This window comes from Ambystoma mexicanum, chromosome 9 (genome assembly GCF_040938575.1).
Source record: "Ambystoma mexicanum isolate Mex_15411 chromosome 9, UKY_AmexF1_1, whole genome shotgun sequence".
NCBI classification, from domain to species: Eukaryota; Metazoa; Chordata; class Amphibia; order Caudata; family Ambystomatidae; genus Ambystoma; species Ambystoma mexicanum.
In genome coordinates, this window is record NC_090931.1 from 1,489,375,655 (window position 1) to 1,489,401,190 (window position 25,536).

At 41.2% G+C, this 25,536-nt stretch overlaps 1 protein-coding gene across 1 annotated transcript in view; it reads right to left on the bottom strand.

Annotated features, from left to right (window-relative positions):
- Positions 1 to 325: 325 nt before the first annotated feature.
- The window catches only part of LOC138489267 (zinc finger protein 84-like), a 58,633-nt gene continuing 33,422 nt past the window's right edge, over positions 326 to 25,536 (bottom strand). Inside the window, exon 2 of the mRNA XM_069616961.1 lies at positions 326 to 3,397. Within this exon, the coding sequence (XP_069473062.1) occupies positions 1,439 to 2,509 (1,071 nt within the window). The 5' untranslated portion in view covers positions 2,510 to 3,397 and the 3' untranslated portion in view covers positions 326 to 1,438. The remainder of the gene's footprint in view (positions 3,398 to 25,536) is intronic.

Genomic DNA, 25,536 nt, shown 5'->3' on the forward strand with positions numbered 1-25,536 from the left:
GTCACCCTCTTCCTCTGCCAAGTGTTTGTGTAACAGGGAGGTGCGTGGTTTGGGACATTGGAGAATCCTATAAAATAGGATGGGTCATGTGTACGGGAAACGGGGGAATACTGCATCTCACCATTGGTCGCCTCACCCCCACTCACCAAAGACCCCTCACCCAGGTGATCCTCCCTTACTGGTCCACCCCCAGGCACTGGAGCCAAAAGCAAAGGCTGTATCCTGGCCACCTGGATGACAAGTCCCTGAGGACTAGCGGGTGAGAACCCTTTGGTTACTAACAGTTAGAACACTAGGCAGCAGAAATCCACCATGAAGCACTATATAAAAACATGACATAGGTTTTATTAGAAATTCTAAATATGTAGGCACGGAAGAAACTCAGTTTTGCTTTGCCAATGTCAGCTATACATTTTAGTACTGACCAACCATGTCTCCGCTGCAATGCAAAGCAGACTTACAGAAAGATATGATATTAATGGCATCAGACCAGTCAATCAGATAATCAACATGAGCTAAATATTTTCCAATTGGCATCTAACACTGTGGGTTTTACAGTGATGTTTTTTTAATTGTGATAACAGTGACCTGGTTGCATAGTTCAGGGACTCCATCACAACTTGACACAGCATTTAAAACTAGGGCCACCCAGACTCCACAAACACACATAGGGGGCACTTCTGCTATTTTAAAACCAAGCATGGTATCTAACGAGTGACTAAATTAAGTATCACCATAGTCAATCCATTTACCAGACACTCAGGTAAAACTGCAACTAAACCACTTAGGTGGAGACTGGGTTAAGTAAGTCAATTAAAGTGCCCTAGCATACCATTCAGATGAAAAATCCTATGTGCCGCCGAGCCCCTTTTCATTTTCCATGGCTGTCGATTTCAAATGGAAGGCAGAGACATTTGGGGAGGGGATAAGAGGGATTAGCATTGGGCTATGGGTGGCTGGCAGGCATGCAGGAGAGCTGGGCTAAAATGTAGACAGTGCTGCAGGTGTGCTCAGCCAAGTCGTGGTGTGAAAATGCGGGCTTGTTCTGTTGAATACAGCCCACGTTATCTCACACCGGATTGGCTGAGAACACATTCAAGGGCACTTATATGCTATACATAGTCATTCCATATTTATTTTCTTCTTTTCTTCTTCTTTGTGCATCCTTTCATGTAATGTTAGGTTTTTTTTATTAAAGCTTCTATAATAAGCAGGGCATGGAAACGATTTTTCTCTTTTCCGAGTGCTTTCAAAAAAGTTAACTTTTCTGACATTCAGTGCATTCATAGGGTTGTTATCCTGTGTGTATTCGCTCATGATGAGTAAGAGTGGTTTTACAACTAGATCTTTTTTTGACATCCAGTGCACTGAACGTTTTTCTCCTATGTGGGTTCTCAACTGGTCCCTTAGGTTTTACGAAATGAAACGTTTTAGACATTTAAGGCACTTTTTGTTCAGGGGTTATTGACTTCATTTCTAGAATTTCAATGTGTGAGTTTTTATGTACAGCAAGCTTGATATTTGTACTGAAAGACTTCTGACATTCAGTGCAATTATAAGGTTTTTTGCCCATATGTGTTCTCTCATGGACAATCAGATATTTTTTCCTACAAAATCTTTTGGGACATAGACTGCACTGATATGGTTTTTCTCCTGTGTGTAATCTCTCATGGATGGTAAGATCACATTTTACACTGAATGTTTTCTGGCATTCAGTGCAACGATAAGGTTTCTCTCCTGTGTGTGTTCGTGCATGCACCGTAAGACTACCTTTACGACTAAATCTTTTCTGACACTCCGTGCACTGATATGTTTTTTCTCCTGTGTGTGTTCTCTCATGTTGAATAAGATGATTTTTCTGACTGAAGCATTTCTGACATTCGGGGCAATGAAACGGTTTTTCTCCAGTGTGCGTTCTCTCATGATGCACAAGAGTGCTTTGTAAACTGAATCTTTTCTGACATTCAGTGCACTGATATGGTTTTTCTCCAGTGTGGGTCCTCTCATGAAGAATAAGAGTGTTTTTAAAACGGAACCTTTTCTGACATTCAGGGCACTCATATGGTTTGTCTCCAGTATGCGTTCTCTCATGATAAATAAGAGAGGTTTTAAAACTGAATCTTTTCTGACATTCAGGGCACTGATAAGGTTTTTCTCCTGTGTGTGTTCTCTCATGCTGAATAAGACTGAATTTATGAGAAAAGCATTTTGGACATTCAGTGCACTGATATATTTGTTCTCCTGTGTGGGTCCTCTCATGCTGGACAAGAGTGGATTTAAAACTGAATCTTTTCTGACATTCGCTGCATTGATATGGTTTTTCTCCCGTGTGTGTTCTCTCATGTTGTGTAAGATTGGATTTATGACTGAAATGTTTTGGACATTCAGAGCAACCATACATTTTTTCTCCTGTGTGGGGTCTCTCATGCTGCATAAGATTCACTTCATGATTAAATCCTGGTTGATATTTACTGCACCGATATTCTTTCTCTAGGATGAGTATTTCCATGTCTGCTTTTTGCTAGGGATACACACAAAGGAAATGTTACAGAAGGCAAGGGAGGGGTTTGATGTTGCAGACCTAGTGCTTAACAGTGCAGGAGTTTAGAATGCCAGAAATTCACAGATATGCAGCACAGAACCTCCCTCACCCGACAAGGTCACCCTTCCTCTCCATGACCTACATTCCCTGCTTGTAACTTTTTGTGTCCCTGTTTTCCATATGACTTCAACTGTACTATTATTAGTCTATCCTTCTAAATGTATAGATATCATTTCATAATCTTGCTGCACAGATTGTGTTGTTTTTGAGCTAGAAACGAATACACAATACAAACCAAAAGAAAAGACACTCCAGAGTGATGGCATACATGGATAATGCTAAGACTTAATCTTTCCAATTAGTTGCACGTCTATAAGTTGCTCTATATACTTTACATGACAAATCTTGCTCATCCAATGATGACTTGGTCAATTTATCCTCCCTTTGTGCTCTCTCAAAGGGAGGCTGTTTTTTGGACAAGAGTTTTTCTCACAACATGCGGCAATAGGGTTTCCCTCCCAATGCATCTCTTGTCATAGAAAATGAGTTTTAATTTATAACTGAGGTTTCTTCATACTGCTCATAGATGTAATGTATAACATGTTTCAGTTTATGCAGATACTGAGTTGGCGTCTTAGATTGCATTTCTTCTCAACATTGGGTGCTTCATGACGTAGAATCAAAAGGTGCGGGATTGCAGACAGTGCTATTTCACCCAGTCGTGTTCTTCTTCTGGTTTCCTCTTCAACACTCTGAAGCATCTCCCCTTTCTTCTACATAGGCCTTTCCAGGTTGTTAGGTTTAGCAAATGTTATTAAATCATGATCTTGCCTTTAGAGGCTGTGGAACAGTCACCTGCAGAATTAAAGTAAAATATTATCCTTCTGTGTGTGAAAGCGCAGATAAAACTACATTCATGAACTGAAAAGCAATATTCTGTGAATTAATACAATTAATACCAAACATTCTTTTGTACCATGTGGCAGGGCGAGAGGAGGGGAAGTGCAGAGCACAGCAAAGGATTCTAAAGCAGAAGAAAAATTCTATAAGAAGCAAATTAGGAAGAAAACAGCAACCAAGTTCCAACATTTGAATCTTCTCCTGGTAAAGGTTGTGGCCACAGTCACATTTCTGCATTAAACAAAACGTACTAAGGAATGCACTTAGGATGCACTAGCCTTACTGCCTCCTCACTTTCCAACTTGCTGATTCAAATAAACTAATTTCATTTACCTGTGCCCAACCATTCCTGTTTCACAGGGTGATAAAGAGATAATTTAACTGAACTGAGAGTGGTGAAAGAGTTGATGATATTCTGTGACTGGATTTAAAATAAAGTCAACATTACAACAACGCAGGGCAAGTGTTGCATCTTCGTCTCCTTTAGTCCTCTGCTACATAATGACTCTCATTGAATGGACTGTGAAATCTGTCAATAACCTACCAGTTACTTCAGAGATGTGGATTCAAAGAACAGTTCCAGCGCATTTCTATAACTTGCTATTCCCGCTAGAACAACAACATCAAATGATTTCATATGATAGGTTATTTATAACGCACTTAATACCCAGAGGTTTCTAAGCGTGGACCCGGGAATCAAACCTGTGTTGCTCCGTGTCATCTTGCTTCCAAGGTGAGAACGTTGCCCCTGAGCTATCCTCCCGAGACCAAATAGTCGAAAAATAGTCGACTGCCTACCTGTGACCCCGGCACATCAATAAGACAAAAGACTACATGGTACTGTGAGGAAGTCACATGTGAGCAGCTAGGGAAGGGGGAGAAAGAATCTTGGGTGGGGGATGCCAAGCCTCCAGGATGTAGACTACACATGAGGTTTACGGGGGAAGACCCCAAAGCCCCTTTCCCGTCCTTAGTCTGTTTACTTGGCTGATCCCCAAACAGCCCAAGGTCTTTGAATAAACAAGGACTCTGAAAGCCAGGATGGACAGTGGCTGTGTAAAGGGATCATGAAGCAAAATGAAGATCACTATGGGCAGAAGACACTGCAGGTGTGGTCTTTAGCAGGTCTGTGATAGCGCCAACAGATGTACCTAGTTTCATACAATTAATGTTTTAAAGAAGGTAATTAACACTCATGATTGGGGAATCCTGAGCGAGGGGCCTAAGGGGCACCAGAAAGCCGTTGGGAGACAATGAGGAGGCCTTGACATTGGCGGCCTGCTGCCTAATTTCAAGATGGAAGCTCTGCTTTTTATCCTCTTGGTCACAGTGAACATTAAGGACATCAATCCTGGTCAGCAGCATAGTCCAAATCCAGCATTTAAATCACATCTGCATCCGGGGAAGGGTGCTCAGCCAATCAGGTGGCTGTAAACACATGGAGAACTGCCAGTGTTCCGCCTGCATTCCACAGGTCTTCTGAGCTCTTTCCTGGGCGCAGCCATGTTTTTTTATTTGCCCATCGCCATCTCTTTCCTGTCCCCCCCCTGCTTCCACTTTCCTCAAAGGCCTCCAGGACAATCTGTACGCCTTTCTCCATCCCCTTCACTCCCCCTTACCTGCTGGCAAATAGCTTTCTGCTCCGTTTGCTGCGTTCTGCCCCAGTTTGTGCCGCCCACCATAGAAAGTCCCTTTTCTGTTTACTATGGCAGTGACCATCTTGTTTTTTTCCCCATCGGAGATCAGACTTGCGGAATGTGCGTGGAGCCTGTCTCGCATGAAATAAAGAATGACAACTATGTGCACCCAGACAGAGACTCAGCTACCATCCCTGCTTTGGGAGTACGTATTGGACCGTTAACAGATCTGAGTCCTCATGTATTGGCCCAGTACACCTCCCAAAGTGAGGGTGATAGTTATACACACACACAGCAGACTGGTTTCAATTTGAAAATCTCTCTCCAGGGTTAAAAACTACGGGAAGCCATTTAGCCTCTGGTTATATCATAGGCGGGTCTGGCTGCCTTGACATCAGCAGATACTATGAACTACTTTTGATTCTCCAAGTCAACTGGTGTCATACAAACATACATAAATGACATTAAATCTGGGTCCTTTAAAACAGACAAAGACCTAAAGAATACATGTTTGGGACCACTACCAAATGGGTTTTTTCAAATGTGGCCAATGTAATGCGTACATATGCCCAGGACAAAAGGATACAAGTAGAACATGAAGAAAGAAAAGTATATAGAATTAAGCTAATCAATACATGTAAAGGTGATTCTGTGGTCTATATGATAATATGTGTATGTAAGACGTTATTTATAGGAAGCATTATCAGACAATTAAGCTACAGGATCTATAAACATATAAGAGCAATTAATATTAAAGATAATAAGAACCAGTTATCAGTATTCTGGCATCAATGTCATCAAGGAGACAATGTCATGAGGTTAAGATTTGTTGGGATAGGAACATTGGGGCAACATGAAGCCAGCAAGATATTTTTCTTCCAGAAAGTTGATTCAGGATTAAATAAAGACCATGAATTACATAATGTTCAATGAGCTATAGGTTTAGGTGCAGGCATATACCACTTCAAGAGTTTCAATATTTTTGGTTAAGTCTGTCATGTTGTGGATTCATTATGGTAAATTGGTTAGCAATTTTGCAATGTTGTTTCAAATCTTTTATTGTTTATATACAATAAATGTAAATACTAAGTTGGTATATAATATTCTAACAGGGGTGGTGTGATACATCAAGAAGGTGAGTCATTAATTACTTGAAGTGTAATACCATTACAAATTAATAATATCCAAGAGCTGGACTAATATCTTGATCAGCAGGTATTGTAATTTGATATCCTGATTCCCTGCGTACAGACTTTTTTCTATTTTCAATGCATTAAAAAAATGATAAGATAAAAGGGGATCCTCAAATATATTTTCGGATGGTATTAAAGCTGCATAAATAGAAATGCACATATTAATAATATTTATTTCTATTTAACAAATACATACACACTTACCAACACAATGAATCAATAAAATCATTTTCAAAAGAAAAATACAAATACAGGTATAATCTTAATACAATTCAAATAAATATGGATAATAAGACCCAAAGTCGAAAACAGGTCCGTTAATAAAGCGACACACAAAAGACACATAAAATACCCGGGGTGAAAACCAATGTATCATCTTATCATGTAATTTCAGCTTTTCATATACCCTTCTATTGGCCCAACACCCGCAGACTACCCGCCAGCCTTTTTACTATTTTCAGCCAAAGTGGATACAATATGACATGGGCTGATGTTGAGTTTACATTTATAAAGTAATTCCAAAAATCAATGGTTCTCATTGTGTCATAGTTGCTAATCAGTCCATCATATGCACACATACATATAGATCGTAATACTTAACATTCGGTGAACAAATGTTTTACAGTTTCCGGTATATGTGCCAAATCACACATTCAACAGTATCTCTTACCCGCTGTCAATTTTAATTGTGGACCAATAACTGTTCACTATCAACTTCCTTATTGCCGGATCGGGGCAAATCAAAACATATGGCTGTGCCCTTAAATAAGTGTGGATGACATTTGACACCTGATTGCAGTTCTTTAGGCTGGACAGATGGTCATCATTTTTGTTCCAGTCCCAGTTAAACAACATCTACTTAAAACGTTCCTTCACCTTATCGTAGCTACTGAACTCATTAAATTTAGGGGTCCAGCCAATCTGTATAAACATGGCCCTAACCATCAGCGTATAATTGGTACAATAGTTCGCAATTTTTTCACTCTCCCCCTGCACACCCAGTAATTTTAGTAGCGGGCATCTGGGTCCAGTCATTGATTTTATATAAAGGTCACCTCACCTCTTCAATAGCATGCTACCCAAAGAGACTAATCCCAATTCTATTCATATATACTCCATAGACACAATTTTAGTACTGCACGCCAGGAATTGCCCTCGAGCCGACCCAGCCAAGATACATAATTAATAACCAGGGCCTCTAGATCATATAATACTGCCGGGCAAAAACACTGCTTGTACAATTTTATAATGCCCTCAATAGAGTACCCTGCTGTATGAACTGCAAACTTTACAAACAGATGTGTCAACAGTCCCGCCCTCCTGATCTTTTCCTCTTTGATGGCAGTATACTCCATTGTACCATCCACCTCTAATCCCAAGTATTGACAGTGCCCTAAATATTCTAAATGTTCCCAGCGGGGTAGCCATAACTACTCTATTGATTTTTTAGAGCTAAATAACATGATCTTCGATTTCTTGATGTTTATATTCAAATTGAAATCAGCAGCATATGTGTACAATTCAGTCAACACGACCTTAGTCCCTTTGTATGTGTGGTCAAATGCAAATCAGATCATCTGCGTATAACACGCATCCTTGCTTGACTCCCCTGTTGATCACCACCGATTCGGACATAGTGCCATCATCATCCAATCTTACCCTCGCGCTTGTGTTAGTATGTAGCTGCATGACAATGTTCAACAACCAGTCCGGGCACCTCAGAGCTGCCGTTTTCTTCCATAGCAGGGCATGGTTTACCACATCAAAAGCTGCTTTAAAATCGATATACGAGACACAGAGGCCAGAACTGTCTTTACATTTTGCCTCTCGAATAAGGCGATATAACAACCTAATGTTGTGAATGGTGGAGGAGCCTGGGCAGAAGCCCGTTTGACAGGGTGAAAGTCTTCCCTTCAGATAAATCCAAGCCTGGAGTACTCTTAATACTAAGTTTGCAAACAGTTCCCGTAAATATCCAGCAAGGATAGTACTCTGTAATTTCCTGGCAGATTCCTGTCACCCTTTTAAAACACAGGCATAAGAATCGCCTGATGCCATGTAGCCGGGAATACATGTTAGTTGCAAACCTTTTCAAAGAAGACTACCACGATTTTAGCCCATTGTTCATGATTGCTCCTAAGAGTAGCATTTGCAAGGCCATTTGGCCCTGGTGATTATTTCCTTGATCAGTTCACATGTAATAGTCAAAGGCCAGTGGGTATGCTTCTCTTTCCTTCTTTCCAATTTTCCATCTGTTTTAAACATTTTTTTCCCCCAGTATGTTTTTCCCACTGCATCCCATGGATAATCTTAGTGAACAGGGCCTTTAGCTGTTGACAATACTTGCCAAATTGAGCGTGAATCGCTTCCTGGCAGGACCCCATCATACGCTGCCATTGGGCGTTTCTTACAGAGAAAGACCCACCCTTAAGCCAAACTCTAAAATTTCTCCCCACCTTTTTTAATTGCAATTTGTTTTAAGTCCTAGGGAAAGGCAAGTTCTTATTTTTCCTAATCTCCCTGCATTCTGACCACTTGGCATCGTAAATCACAATATACATTTCTTATCATGCACCTTTTCACCATCAATTATCTTCCTGCCCTAATTTTTAGCTGCGATCTTGGACAAGTTGTTTAACCAGTCACGAAATTCATGCCCAGATTAATGCCCCACGTTAACCCACAATGTGGTATCAAGCCCTTTCAAAGCAGATAAGGCCTTTTTGATATGATTTTGGGACCAAATTATATGATTGCCAATAGTGTTCGTGAGTAGGCCTCTATTATTGGTAACTGAATTCCTCTGGGTGAAACTGCTCACCTTATCTACACCTTCAAATCCTGCACACTGCGAGTTGTCTCTACTGCAGGCATTTAGATCTCCACCCACTAATGGCATGTTATGACAGTCAACTCCAGCCCAATACAAGCAGATTTAACCAATTAAGACATGTGTCTCTTCTGTACCAACACCCCCAGGGGGATCATACACATTAACAACCAATAAGTATTGCTTTTCTTCCCCCCAATACACACTAGTACCTCCACTGCCAATACATTCCCATTGATTTCATCATAGGCCACCCTTTTGAAGACAAAACCTCACTTGACTCCTAATTAGGCCACCAAACGGATGCCCACCTAGGCCCCTTTTAGGCCATGACGTGATACAAACAATATCCGTCGCAGGCAACAGGTGACACCAGCCAAGTTTCCTATAGCATGAAAATATCATGCTTCACTACCAAGGGCAGAGAGCCATCCATCGATACAAAATCGGCATAGCCGTGGGTATTTCAGCAGGCTAATTTGAATTTTCACTTGTTATTCAATGCATATTTAGATAAAAAGTTCAAAAGCCATTCCCATCCCTGCAGGTTACTAACCTGTAATACATTCTTATAAGTAGCTAAGGGGAGGATCGTGGGGGGGGGGGGTAGCTTCCTTTCAAACTGTTAACTATTACACTGAGTAAAGGTGTCGGGATTGGACTTTGTGACAGGATTAGGATCCAGCTCATAACCAAAGGATTCAAGAGCCTTACGACATGTGCAAATCATAGCTGCCATATCCGCAAGGCAACAATGAATGCGAGGCTGATAGCCTCAGACATATTTCTGAGTGAAAGTGAGCAATTATTTTAGTATGCAAAACGGTTGGTGTAATGAGCTGGAATACTCAGGGACATAGAAGCTTCATGTCCCAGACTGCTCGGGAGGCCATCCTGGGCGATTATGATCTCATCTTACTGCAAGAAACTTGGCTGTTGTCTGAAATTGCAATGGACGGTTTTTGTTCATTTTGTCAAATTGCAACCACTAAGGGGACCGGACGACCGTCTGGAGGCCTGTTAATGGCCTTTAGAACCGCAGAATTTGAGAAGGCATAAACTCAGTTGATGGTATTCCTACATGAATTACTATTCTTGATTCTGGTGACAGGAAGAAGCCTCTATTTGTGTTGAACATTTACCACAATACTGTCTGTTCTATAGTAGAAAGTATTCTGAAACAAACTGCAGAAATTGTATCGAGCTGTATCAATAGGTTTGGGAATATCCACAGTATGATAGCAGGGGATTTGAATGCATGTTGCCTTTGTTCACAGAATGTACATTGCAAATTTGGGTCGACAAACAAAGGGGCAGGAAGTGGGCCTGCTTCTGTATAGACTGGGATCTTCTAATTTGCAATGGCAGTGTGATGGGTGATCTGCCTCCCCATCCCACCTAGAAAGCCAACAATACAAACGCAGTGATAGATTACATAATTGTATCTAGAAATCTTTTTCAGCACTGTAACAAATTTACAATCAAAGAAACTAGGGATAATTATCATAATAAGCTCTACCTAGAGCTCAAAATCGATTCTACCGTGGAAGGGGAGGTCTACCCCTGGGTGTGGTGGCCAATCAGGGTAGGAACCGCCTGGTGAGATTCAACAAGAACGTTAAAGGTGTGAAAACATAAAAAATTGCTATGAGGCTGGGAAGCCCAAAGGAAACATACCAACACAGGTTACAAAGAACATACAAGTGCTTTATTTAAAAGCTACAACAGTTACCAAAGTCAATTGACAAACGGATAGCTATTCGGCTCTCAGAGTAACGTAACGAACTTCAACGAAGGTTCGATGCATTAGTAGAGAGACCGTACATTGGAATATTTGGGTCTTTTATACGTTTTGTCCAGCCTTTGGCCAACCCTCTCGTGGGTTAACCATTCTTGGGATCAGGCCTAGGGTTCCTTGTCAGGTCAATCCTATAATGTATGCATTTTGATCAGTTCCGCTGATACAGTTGTTCATTTACACATAGGTCAGTAATAGGACAAGGTCTCAGTTCGCGACCCCGACAAGTGGCCTGCAGGCATATTAATTATTCGTGTGTGCGGAGGTCACAACGGCCAGAATCTCACTCAGAATGTCATTCAGCCTCCATTTTGATGTTCAGGGTGACTTCCACATTACAAGAGAACCTAAAATGGCGGCTAAATCCAAGATGGCGACTTACATTACTTTTCGTTAAGGTCAAGACCTTGCCGCGGAGTCTATTTACATAATATTTTAGACAACTTGGCGTAGGCCAATACACATTCAATTACTGCGATAGGAGGCATAATATTATTTCAATTCCAACAAAGGGCTAAACAAAAAATTGGAAAGAGTGGCTTATCATAGGCCGCTTATCAAAGATGGAATAGATCTAACAAATACTGTAGATACCAACGAGAGGGGGAAGAGATGCTTGGAGCCCTCATCACTAAGAACAGCCATAACTACTGGTACTTAATGAACGGTGGCAAGGCCTCTGAGTGTATAATACAGAGTATGTGTGTGACTGAAGACTCATGGTGTGCCCATTACGGAAGACTCTTTAGCCTCTCAACGGGACAGAAAATACATCCACAGCTAATGCTCCTTGGCCGAGATGCGTAACATGAAAAATGGTCAGGGATCTAATCAATAAAGCATCTCGCTCAAGAGCAGCAGGCCCTAATGGTCTCTCTAACCACATACTGAAGGAGAATATTGACACATGGACGACAGTGTTCTATGAGCTCTTTCTGAACTGCATCAAGGCAGAGTGCTGTCCTCCTAGTTGGAAGTCATCTGTGGTGGTACCAATTTTCAAGAGGGGCGAACGGGCAAATCCTGATTACTATCCCCCGAACGCCCTTCTAGATGCTGATAGTAAGATTCTTGCAGGGGTGGTTTTAAGGGAACTGGAGAAGTGGGCCCATGAAAACAAAATACTTGACAAAGCACAGATTGGCTTTAGGAGGGATATGTACACGACACTGAATGGTTTGGTAATTAATGTCCTTAGAGATAAAGCTTGGTGTGTGGGCAGTGCTCTGCTCTATGTAGCTCTAATAGACTTCACTAAGGCCTTCAATACGGTCAATAGGACATCATTATGGAAAAAACTGAAGGATTATGGCATCCCTCCTGGGTTATTGGCAAGTCTAGTGTATCTGCACAAAGATACTAATATTGTAGTGAGAATGGATGGTGCGGGACACCTGACCAAACAGATACCCCCAGGGGGCTTGGTGTGAGGCAAGAGTGTATTTCTGCACCATTTATTTTCAATCTTTATCTAGCCGATATTAAAAAAACATCTAAATAGAGCAGCATTGGCAAGCTCTAAGGTTGGAATGCAAAGGGTGAGTTGGCTAGCTAATGCCGATGACATCCTGCTCATGGACCACACCCTTAGAGGCACGAGCGAGTATGCGTCGGCGAATGAGCTGGTAATTAACCCCGATAAAACTAACATCGTCAGGATGGGTAATCGGGGAAACCAAGGGACAGACAAGCTGCTGAAAGCTGTAATCAATGTGTATTAAACCTATGTTGGTAAAAAAATACTTGGGCTTTAGACTTACAGCCCACCCTAGTGTAGCTTTAATTAAAAAAACCACTGGGAGAAAAAATTGATCAATTTACTGCAGAATTAAAAAATATCTAAATAAAATTCGGTACATTTTCATTGATAACATTCTACAGGTGCAAAACCATCCCTGCTCTCCTGTATGGGATGGATATTGAATCTCAAGTTGGGATCTGGACTGGGACTACTTTGAGGGAAGATTATGGAAGATGGCTTTGAGGCTCCTTCAGTCCTTGCCTATAGTGGGCCTGCGTTATGAACTGGGGTTGAAATCCCCGAGGGTGATTTTACAATGGAAATTACTGCAGCATTATAAAATGATCAAATGGCCTTAAGACGATACTCTGTATATGGACCTGGCCCAAGAAGAAGTGAGGGGAACCAGTAACCTGAGAAAACAACTGTCAGTGAAGGTTGTTTCAATATTGAAACGGTTACAAAAATCTAGCGTAAACCTTAATTCAAACTTGAAGGGCTGCAAACAAGCTCTCTATGAAAAGAACAGGATTATCAAAACAAACACCATGAGAAGCCTAACCCTGCATTGTAATCCATCTGTTTTGGACAAGCGGTTGGGTACACTTCCACGTTACTTGCTGCAATGTCCTGATAGCCAAGGCAAAGATGCAATTTTAAGATTCCGATTTCATTTGCTCCTGACAGGTGAAATCCTGGCTTGTAGGAATCCAATCAGACCTTTGAGAAATTACTGTCAACTGTGTAACTTGTGTGTATGTCAATCTTTGTATCATTTAATGATAGACTTACGGGAACTAGAGGATTGAGAATTCAATTATTTTGCCTATTTGTGTACCATCCTAGATGGCTAGACACTGGTGATATCTGGCATTGATTATCCTCGGGGCACGGAACCTTTCTGTTCTTTGAACTATTTAGACTTCTAAATCTGTTATTTTGTTCGTATGACCTGTATTTTCTTCCTCCAATTTGCCTCTTAGGAAAATGTATGACGAAATGTATTTTAACTTATCTTTTATCTTAATTCTATGAATTTGTGAAAAGTCATATAATCGACAATACCACAAAAAAAAAATTCACTTCCCCATTCCCATTCGATGGTACACCCAATGTCTCCACATTGCAAGATTCATCACTGTACTCCCCATCGTTATTGTCTCAAGCAGCCAACTGGTCAAAGTTCCAACATTCCTTTGTAGTCTCTTCCTCCTTCTACTTTCTCTGTTTTTGTGTCTTTTAGTCTTAGGTACTGTTCCAGATGCAACTGCAGTTTGATAATTCGGGGCTTTGTGTTAAAGTTACAAGGGCAAGTGCACATATGCCCAGGACAAAAGGATACATTTTTAACAATGATAGCATTAAAGGGGATCCTCAAATATATATAAATCACTAACAAACCAAGAGCTGAAAAATACAAACATAAAAGAAAAAAGAAAATGCAATACAAGAACTGGATGAAATGGCATAAAGCTGCAATGAAACAAAATGACGCAGAAGTCATAATGTCATGTTTAGCTCAAAGAAATTCTAGGGACTTCTGGGCTGCAATCAACGAGTTAGAGAGACCACAAACTGCTTGCCTCTGCAATGCGGTCACAGAGGACCGATGGATTGCCCATTACACTTCACTTTTCCAGAAGAACAAAGATGAGAAATTACCTGAAGTGTTGAGCAAAGGGTCTTGCAAACTCTGCATAGAAAGAGATTATATCTTTATTAACATCAAGCATTTAAGCACGTTGCGAGCCCCAGGACCCGACGGATTACCGAATTACACTCTAAAGCAGAATCCGGAGGAATGGACTGATTTTTGTCATAAACTGTTCAAGATGGTATTAAAGCTGGGAAGAGTACCAGAGACATGGAAAAGAGCCATAATTGTGCCTATTTTTAAAAAAAGACTCAAGGTTGGAACCAAACAACTACCGACCTATTGCACTGCTCGATGTAGTAGGGAAACTCTTCGCTAGCCAGCTGTTGAACCAACTAACAACATGGATCAACAAGGCTGGAGTAGCTGATTTGAGGCAAACCGGCTTTGTCAGAGGGGTAGGATGCAGCCTAAATCTATTCATCCTGAACATCCTGAAAATGGAGGCGTAAAGGCAAAAAACACTTATATATATATCACATTCATCGATCTGGCTCACGCCTTTGATGGGGTGGACAGAGAGTTGTTGTGGGAAAAAATGAGAAGAAAAGGATGCCCACCAAGCTTGGTTGCTGCAATAACGTCTCTCTATCCGGAGACTTCTGTACAAGTTCGTCTTGATCAGGGAGGGCACACTACCCCCCCAATCCCAACTACTTGTGGTGTTAAACAGGGTTGTCCCTTAGGAGCTATGCTCTTCAACTTCTTTATATCGGATGGGGGTGAAGCTCTGGCTAATGTAAACTCTTTCCCTCCCAAGATTAATGAAGAACATATTAATATGATCTTATATGCAGATGACATTGCAATCCTGGACTTAATGCCAAATGGTCTCCAGAGGAGGATCACTGCCTTAAAGGTCTATATTGAAGAAAATAAGCTGGAGATCAATGTACAGAAAACTGAGATCCTTGTATTAAAGAATTTACAAGGAGCCCATAACCAAAAGGCCCGTCAAAAATGTCAATGGAAGCTGGGCAATGATGTACTTAAAATTGTTTCTGAGGCAAAATATCTGGGTATCACAATAAGTGCAAGCATTTGCGATGAACCCATGGTCAAAATGTTGCTGTCAAAATGCAATCAACTTGCTGCCCAAGCCTCCAAACTTAATATAAAATACGGAAGATTCTCCATGCTCCCAGTTGTTCGCTTTTACAGAAATAAAATAATAACAGCACTTACCCAAACAGGGTCTCGGCATACGGAGCCGAGACCCTGTTTGGAATCGATCAGGAGTTCTGGTCCAGATGCGAACACGTGATATGGCGACGAGTTCTTAATTTGCCCAAAGGCTTTCCAACTGCCTGTATTAGGTATGAGTTAAGTCTATCGTCCATGAACGTGACTGTTATATGCAACTCACTAACCCTCTACAGAAAAATTGTGGGAGATGATAATATTCCACATTAAAAAAGATGAAAGAGCATGTGACGGATGGCCTTTTGAATGCCTGGAAAGCCTCCTGTGAAATCATCTTAAATCAGTTAAACACTAACAAGCAATCGTTGGTGCAGAATCCGAATGCTGTCAAAAAATGACTTCTAATACAAGATTGGATTGACACGCAGGACAAGCGAAGACATCAAAAAAGAATGAAAAATGCTCCGATGGAAGAAAAGAAATTAAATGAACTCCCCAAGTACTTGATTAAATTCCTGTGCAAAAGGAGGAGAAGAACTTTTATGAACTTCAAACTAAATGAATGGGAAATAAAAGAAATAATGTACCAGAGAGGAGAGAAATGCGTGGAAGAACCCGCATGTCGCCTCTGTAATAGTTCTGAGAATTCATTGAAACACCTGGTGCTATTCTGTCCTACGTTGAGAGATGAGAGAACGGGATGTATGGGCAAAGGGTTGGACAAATACTCTACGTATACTGCAGAAGAATGGTGGAGTGTCATGCACATCAGTGAAAATAACAAATTAGCATTTGCACCGACAGCATTTTTGGATGTGGTAGCTAGATGCTTGAGAACTCATAATGATGTGGGAATCCATGAGAAATGCGCAGATTCTTAGAGGGCTTAATAGCCTCTAAGTGCGCTTATAATGGCCTTTTCACCCCTTGTAAAAAAAATCCTTTTGCGTCACTCAAAACTCTTGATATGAGACCGAAAGTAGCACTTTGCACACTTTCTTTATTTTTTTGAACGAGGAAACATATGTATAGATGAATACAAAAATGTTTTGCTGTGTAATTTTTAAAAGTTTGTAATAAACTAAATAAAATATATATATATTTTTTAAGATGGTATCATAGCTGCATAAATAGAAATGTTATGCAACCTTTCATTTACTTTCCATTAACAAGATCATAGAAAACTATTATTATTCTAAAATGGTGCCACACAAAATGTGAATGCCAGTTGTAGCATTATATATGAAGTCCTTTTTCCATGTTTATGATTAACAGCATGTAAGGTATGCTTAAGGGTGTTCTAATGATATTGAGTTAGAGCGAAGTTAGGCATTCTTGCTTTTGTCTTTAATGGAATACTGTGTTGAAGGGCCTGGCCCTTCATCTAAGTGGAGACTCCTCAATATTAATTCAGGCTAGCAGGAAGATTCCATCAGAGGTGGTGTTATACCAATCAGCTGCTGTCTGCTCAAGCTCTGACACTTACTTCCTACTTGGTAGTTCTGCTCCCAAATATTTTAATATGTGCCTTTTTTCCTGTTATTTATTCCTTCACCAAAAATCAATTTCTCCATTGACCTTTATCTTTGCTTGAACAGTTCCTCCATTTCCTCATGTTTCCAGAACCTCAATCGTAAGCAGCCCTGGCGGCTCCTGAATTATTCCTCTTCCTACTCTATAAATTCTGTGTTTCATTAGGTCTTTATTCCATGATCTTCATCCATTACTTGTTTCAGGCTTTTTCTGCTGTCTAATCATTTTCTCTGACCTCCACGTTAGATTCACCCACCTCTTCTACCATCTGAAAATGCATTAAAATTGGCTCTAATTGAATAATTATAATAATAACAACCTTTTTACATAGCACCTATGCAGAATTCCTTCCCTTTTAACAGCTATAATGATAGGTGTTTCTAACGAGTTTATTGGTTCACAATTTATCAACTTCAGAAGGATGAAGGGGTGAGTCGGGGTGTCAGGATTTAAACATGCGACTGCCGCTCATGCACAGATATGTAGCAATAGCCCTAATTTACTAAGCTAGCTTACATGCTCAGTTATAATGTATCGGAGGGGCACCCATACACTTTTCTGATGATGGATAGAAGAAAGAGATCTCATTTGTTTCTGTTAATGGAATATCCCAGAGCTGACCAGATAATTGTCTTGCATGCGCATGTACCAGGTGGTCTAAAGTGCCCTGATGCAACATGTAGGACCCACCAATAAAACTAAAGTTAATAAAGAAAATGACTGTTTATTTATTTTGCGAATGCACACTACAAACCACACTGTTTCTATATGCTAGCAAAGCAGAGCAGTGGAAGGGAAAAGCACACTTCCACCATGATAGGCATTAAGCTGCATTGGTCTTGGTTGTGGACAGCGAAAAGTTTACACTCAGCAGTTTATCTATGAACAGCGTAAAGACGGTGAAGATCATTGAATCTTTCTGCTCTTATATGATAATATGGTGGCATCTTCACCAGATACAGTTCCAAGTACTGCTGGGGCTGTGCTAGGATGTTTAGATGAGGTATTGAAGTCTCTCCCATTTGTAGGAGACATTCTGAATGTATGTGCTCCAGATAAGATTTTTTTGAGGTGGGAGTATGTTACTCCCTATTTTTAAACTTTGAGAGTAAATGTGATTTGCAAGAGAGTAAAATGTATGCGGCATCCAGCCAACGTGTGCAAAAACTGTATGGAAATCATTACCATGCGGCAGCTTTCTGCATTGTGACAGAATACACCTTGAATTATTTCGCTACGGTCTGGCCATTTGATCTATCCTGTATATATTTAAATATTGAAAACACACAAAGCTAGCATATTACAGAGTAAAGCAAAGCATGAATTGTATTGTGTGTTTTGAGGTTCAATAGAGGAATTGTCTTCTGATATTTAATGAAAGCCCTAATTTCCTGGAACTATAACTACCTAATGGTATGGCAATGTTATGATATAACAGTGCAGAGAGGCAAGGACTCCATGCTAAATTATATACCTAATCTCATGGTCGTATGGTTATTTATATAGGACTTTTGGCAAAGCGCTGTACATACAACATATTTATCACAATGATCACCAAACCGAAGTCGGCACTCCTTTATCAACCTTGAAAGGATGAAAGGCTAAATTGGCCGTGCTGGGATTCGAACAAGCAAACTACAGATCACGCACAGATTGCGGCAACGAGCACTCAACTGGCTGAGCTATCGTATTGGCTAACATCCTTCAGATGTCGGTAAACTAAGTATCGACTGAGGTATAATAATCACAGTGCCTAGATGTTGGACGAACCATGCATGAAGTGCTACATAAAGTTAAATACCTATCTGGATGATCATAGGTACAGGTTTTGCTTAATTCTATTTCAATTACAAATGTAACTTTAATTTGTCTGTTTTTGAACAGCGCTTGCACTTCCTGGAGAGTCAGGTTTTGAATATTTTAATTGTAGTCTTGAAGATTGGAGAGGCTATAACACCTGTGATTGGTGTAATGACAATCACTCACCCTTGGGCAAAGACTCTGATGCCACTGACAATTTAAAGTAAAGTACCCCATTGATTGCAAGGATGGATGGTTGTAAATTAGACCATGCATACTCATCATTTTACAAACCTTTTTTATAATTAGACTGTAAATTAAATTATAAGTGTAAAAATGAACTGCCTCTGCATGATTATGCACACAGCACAGGAACTCTGAAAAATACAATTGTGCAATACTGGTTTGCTTTCACTGGAAAAAAGGCATAATTTGTTACAAAAGATGAATTCTCAATTGCAACTTAGTTTTCCATCTTAGTAATTATACAATCCTAAAATGCTAGGAAAATAAATATGTACATGGCTTCTGTTTGCTCGACGACACACAACACAGCAGAAGCTGAATGGAAATAAACCATTACTTTTATCACAGTGTGCAGTTCTTTTTTTGAAAGTCTGCAGAGAAATAAATTCTGTTTCAGAGGCTTTTCTCCATGGCTTGCAATTACATCCATGTAGATAAAAATCAAAAGAAGCGTACTGGTTTCTGTCAAGAAAGCAGACCTTTGGACTGCTTTCTGCTCTAAACTTATGTGTAAATGTACACAGGAAAATAATAAAGCTGTCGTATTTACAAGATTTTCAAGCATAAAAAGGCTGAATACGAACCTTATCTGGAGGCCTGGCAGGGGGAATTTGACTGAAAAGCATTAGTCTCCCCTTCTCTGACTCTTCATTCTTTGGGGCCATGAACTGACATTAGTAGGTCAATCTATCTTGAATGTGAACCTGGTGCACACAGGAAGCCAGTGTCTGGGATCTCTTTAGGCCATTTTGCCGCATTTGGACATTTTGTAGTTCGATTATAGAGTGTTTAAACGGCCACCTTCAGAGTTGATCAGAGCAGTCACAACCATAGGGTGTTTTCTGGTGGGTACGAATGGGGAAAGAGTTTTAGTTGAAAGGAGATGAGTTGAATGGCTGCAACGACTTGAGCCGAAGCTCAAACTGACATCCTACATGACTCTATGTTTTAAGGTTACTTTTCTTAAGAGCACTTGCAACCCAATGGCGGTATGTCCTGGGAAAACATTTCCCAGTTCGGACATGTGTCAGATGTTAATGATGAGGTTGTTTTAACTACAGCTGATTTCTATGCCCTGAAGGTTCCTGGTCCCTGCGAGGAACTGAGCTTCGATTCCTGTCACACACATGCAAAGCTGAACGACATCTGTGTAGGAAAAAAGTTCAGTATATGGTCTCTCAGCAGCTACTTTCAAGGTTTCACATAAATGCTAAGACGAGGGAAGCAGTTGGGAGCCCACAGGCATACTACACTAGACCGGAAAGGGAACGTCAGTACTCAACGTATCTTCCAGAATACCTAGCTATTGTTGGTGCACATTGGAAGATGATGTTGTGGCTCAGTGGCAAATTCTATGGACAGATCTACAAGCCTTTATGTGGACAGGAAGCTATTGTTAGATATGTTCCACATGTCATCCCAGACTGAGGAGTGCTGGAACAGCGTTATTGTGTGGAGGGAACACAGGCAGCCATGTATCCATTTGCCATGGAATTCTCTGAGTTACAAAAGCTGAAAAGTAACGATTTACCTGATGTAGTTTGGGGGGGGTTATGGTTGGCTTTCAAGGAATCTGGAATTCTTAAGTTTGCTGGGCTTCCTCATTGGCACAGGGGTTTCGGCCTTCAACTGACATTTTAACGACTTTCAATTTCTGAAATTTGTACTTCAACTACTGAAACTCTTCAAAGCCATTCAAGACTAGCTATGTGACCTCAGAATCTCTAATTCTGCCAGCCTGTATTTGTAAGTCATCCTGTGGGCTTTTACACTCCCTATAAGTTATTTGAGTCTAGAGTTGTAGGGAGTGCTGATATGTGTTGAAGTAGTTGTTCCAGGGCAGATTGTGGGATTGGTTGGCCATCTGGTGTGTCGTTCAGGGCTCATTTGAAGTGTATTATTGTCTTTGTATGGTGGTTATTTCCTAACTTCTGGGAGTAGTTTGCCAAAAATTATGACGAGGTGGCTGGAATTCTTTGTATTTTCCAGAAGCCCAACTTTAAAGTGACTTATTGCCAAATGAATCCTCTGACGCATGAGAGCGAGACACACTGGGCGGCATCGTTATAGCTTGGCACTGGCTTTGGTAGGCATGCTCTCCATATATCAGAGATGAACTGGCATAGGCCTCTATGCCATCTGTGAGTTGCCCCATAGTTGGGCTCATGAAGATGCTTCAGTAGCTGATATGGAGATGATGGTCAGACTGGATTTGCACACATTAAGGTGCCGATTCAGATCAGTGCGGTTGCACTCATTTGTTTTATGTGGTGGCTTTATAGAGGAACCAGACTTGAGTTAGATAAGGTCTGTTTGAATAGAAACTGTACGATAGCACAGTTGCAATTGTTTAGGTCAGATTCCATTTTTGTGGAGATGGTCCTCAACGTTTTGCTGGGTGACATTGTTTGTGTGCCTTCTGCTCTAACTATCAGGGCTTCTTCTGAAATCACTGAAAACCTTTTTTCCGATGTGCTGCTTTTTGTAGCCTGTGTGGCTACCCGGGCATTTTGGTCCCAGTGTAATTCTATCACCCTGAAAGTGTGCTGTTAACTGAGCTGGTAAAAGCTGTACTTATATTTTGGCTACATCAAGTTGGTAGTAATATTTTCCACATTAGTAACCCAATGCACCTACATGGTAGCCATTAAGGTACTAATGTATTCTTAAGTCGGATGAATGCCTATTTATTTGTGGGCTTTTTCTTTTTGATCCAAATGGCCATTTTGCTGAAATAGGCTTAACCTAAGGGCGCAAAGGCCCACTCAGTTTAGATTTAGCCCTGTGCAAACAGGTCTAATTCCTCAAGATATGCCAACCTACATCCTGTGTAGGATTAGCTGTGTCTAAGGACATTTTGTGGCCCACCACTAATTACCTTGCCATCCAAATGCGTGTGTGCTGCATGGATGCGATTGGAGGCTGACTTAGACCAGTCCTTTGGTGAATACGTACATCTATGGGGGACCATAAACATCCTCATATCCTTTCAGAATCTCATCTGTAGACTGCTGATGAGATGGGCTGTTACTGAGAATACTGTCTGTGTTCTTGGTTCTTTGGCCTTCTATTCCTGCTCTCCTGAGCTGGGGTATTCCTTAACCTCTTCGATTCTTCCTCGCTGGTTTGACTGATTATCCTTTCTGGTCTCCTCTTCACCCGCAGTTGCTGCCCTTCTGATAACTACCTTCTTGCCCAAGTGTCTAAATATAGGCCTTGTATCCGTGTTGTTCATGAAATTTGAGTAGCTGATAGTGGCTCCACTTCGGCTCCATCATGGGACGTCATAGATCATCTTCAGCTGTTGTTTTCCACATGGACAGCTCCCTCGATGGCTGGCTGGACCCTGCTGCTCCTCTTGGCTGACCTGCGGCCCTGCAGGGTACTCCTTCTGCTGCTACTTTGGTTTTCTTTGTATAATTGATAGTATGTCTGGGTGTCATCTTCATCAAGAATGTTTTATGTGGGTGGTAGATTAGGGTCACTCCAGTTGAAACTCTTGCCAGTCTACTCCCTATGCAGAAAATATTGTATATTGGTGCAAAGGTAAAAAGCAACAGGAGAAGGTGTAATCGGAAGACAAAAGTATTACTAACATTGCAACCAGAATTCCTGAGCTCACAACCAGGTTTACCCACTTATCCAAACTATATGATCCTGGACAAAACACTATACTTTAATGGGTTCGATTTTCTTTGCATGTACAAATCTCATGCAAGTGATGCATGTGTTTAATAGACTACAATGTGTGCTCCATATGTAATCATATATGGTTCATTAGGCTAAAGAGTTTGCTCCATATAGAATACTAATACTACACCAGAGACTTAATTGTGCCTTAGCTTGATCATTGCCCAGGACACTGTCATCTGTGGACATGCTTCTCTCCTAACAGAAAAGGGGAATAAAGATGCATTGCAATGTTTGCTGGGTGAGGTGGCTTGCCTGGGCCTTCTGCATGGACTGTGTAAGGACTGTGGCTGGCAGACGAATATGCTCCCTTCTGCTAAGGGGCGTATGGGCCCTGGGGTCTCCACCTGGTAGATGCTTGCAACCTGTGAAACCTTGCTGCAGAATGCCCCCTTCTCACCACCATTCCGGTCATGTAGTCCCACCTACTGCTCCCACATGTACTAGATGGGGCCGGGGGGAGGGGTTTGCTCTCCTGGTTCCCATTAGCACCTCTATTTTCTGCACCTCTCCTCTAGGTAGGAAGGCATAAGTCAACTCAGTGTTACTCATTTTATCATCCTTAAAAGAATGAAATGCGTTGCTTGCTGATCTAGGATGCAAGCGTGTCCCCAGCATCTTGCGCAAAGATCTCTGCAGCTGGCGCATCGACCAACAGAGGTACCTTAAGCATAATATTAAAAATCATCTATTAAGGGGTATTACATGAGAAATGTGATCGAAATTTAAACTTGATAAGCAGGAGCAAAAAGCAGCTCCTGCGTATCCAGCCTTAACCAGTGTCCAGGAGCTACCACTGGGGATCGAGGAGCCAGTACATAGCGTTCCGCAAATCTATCTTCCACATAAGATGCAAACATATCAGAGCGTCCATTATGTATGAACAGTTATGCTTTAAATGTTTTATAGATGTATTTTTATTTAGAGATTGTCCCAAAAGTCCACATTTAAATTCACAGGATACCTCAGCGGCAACGTGCTCGCCTTGGAAGCAAGACGACAAGAAGCAACAGAGGTTCGATCCCCGGATCCGCGCTTAGAAATTTCTGGGTATTAAGCACGTTATAAATAACCTATCATATCATATCCTGGGTGTGTTTGTTTGGCATCAATTGGCTCAAGGAGACAAATGTAGCTCCTGGTAGCCATTGGAATCAAGCTTACCATGCACATCTAAGCCTAAAGCAGGAGCTAAATAGCTCCGAGCTCCCCTCAATTTCGAACCCTGCACTGTACCACAAAACACCCATGTTTCGCCTTTTTGATGTAGCGGTTCAGGCCGGGCAGGATGAAGTACGGTGTACAAACAATTGTATGGAAAGCTGCCCAGAGAAATGCTGATTGTTATAAATGATTCAAATCCTTTCATCCGTCACTTTTTTCTATCTAAGCGGGAGTGTGCATGCTCAGACATAGATGGCTTGCTTGCTTCTTCTAAGCGGGAGTGTGTATGCTCAGACATAGATGGCTTGCTTGCTTCATCTAAGCGTGAGTATGTATGCTCAGTCATAGATGGTTTGTTTGCTTCTTCTAAGCAGGAGTGTGCATGCTCAGACATAGATGGTTTGTTTGCTTCACCTTGTGAATCAAGCTGCACTTAATTTCACATTTATATAGCACTACGAACCCTGGGGTATCTGAGCGCTGCTTATTATTACCCACGGTGTGTGGTGCTCATTTATCAACCTCGGAAGGATGATAGGCTGAGTTTGGCCCTGCCGGGATTCGAACCTGCGTCAGCAGGCTCTGCACAGATGTCAACGCAACGCTCTACTCGCTGTGCCATTTGACTGGCTGGATGAAATGTGTTTCTGGTTGCTTGTGTTGCCATGAGAAGGGGACATGGTCTAGCAGTTAGTGCTGCACTGATCCCAGTGTTAGCGGGATCAAGACTGGTTTACACATTTCTAGGTCCCTTCGTAGTGCTGCAGAAGGGCTAAAATAATTATGTCATGGAAGGTTGACCAGAGTAATGCCAGAAACTATGATTAAGGATCCCAGTTTTATGGTATTGATGTTTTAACATTTCCATCTGCATTTATCCATATTTGTTTTTAGTCACTTTATCTGTATTTATCAACATAGACCCATCAGGTTTTCTGGATAACCCCTGAATATCTGAAGGATTTCCCATTTGGATTCATTGGATGTACATTTATCGCTTGATGGATATCTGGAAAACCTCTTGGTTGAGGCCCTACGGACCGGATTTGTGCAACACCGCTATAACGGGATGCTCACAGAGCTGGGTTCTTGCACATCAAGCAAAAATCCTTTTCCCCCTTAAAAACAAATATTCTGCTATTGCTGCTGAGCTGCGCAACACCTCTGCAGCCATTTAAACATCTTGAAGGGAAATAAATACTCTTGGTTGTGTTACTTTTCACAGCTGTTGGCCTGCAAGGAAGGCACCATTGACAACTTGAATGCCTAAGTAAGTGACCTGCATTAATTCCCCCCCCCATTTTTACAAATAAATCTGCCATACATATGTGCAAAGACAAGTCATAAAGAATTGCAAAGAAGCATTGATTATGATTAACTCAAAACCTTGCAGTCCTGATTCTTTGCATAAATCAGAAGGTCATTTTGGAACTGAAGCCAACATAGTGCGTGGCATGTGCAGGTCATGTCACTACCTTGGATGTCACATCTGGATCAAAAGTTGTGCCGTTATGCTCGGCCCCCCGGGTAAATGTAAAAGTTAGCCCACCTGCTAGCAGCATGAACAGTAGAAGTCCCTTGCTCACATAGGAAGTTCAGAATATTGGAAGAAAGACAATGGAGAGGGGAGCAAGCCATTGAATATTTTCAACAGCCTCTCTTCGA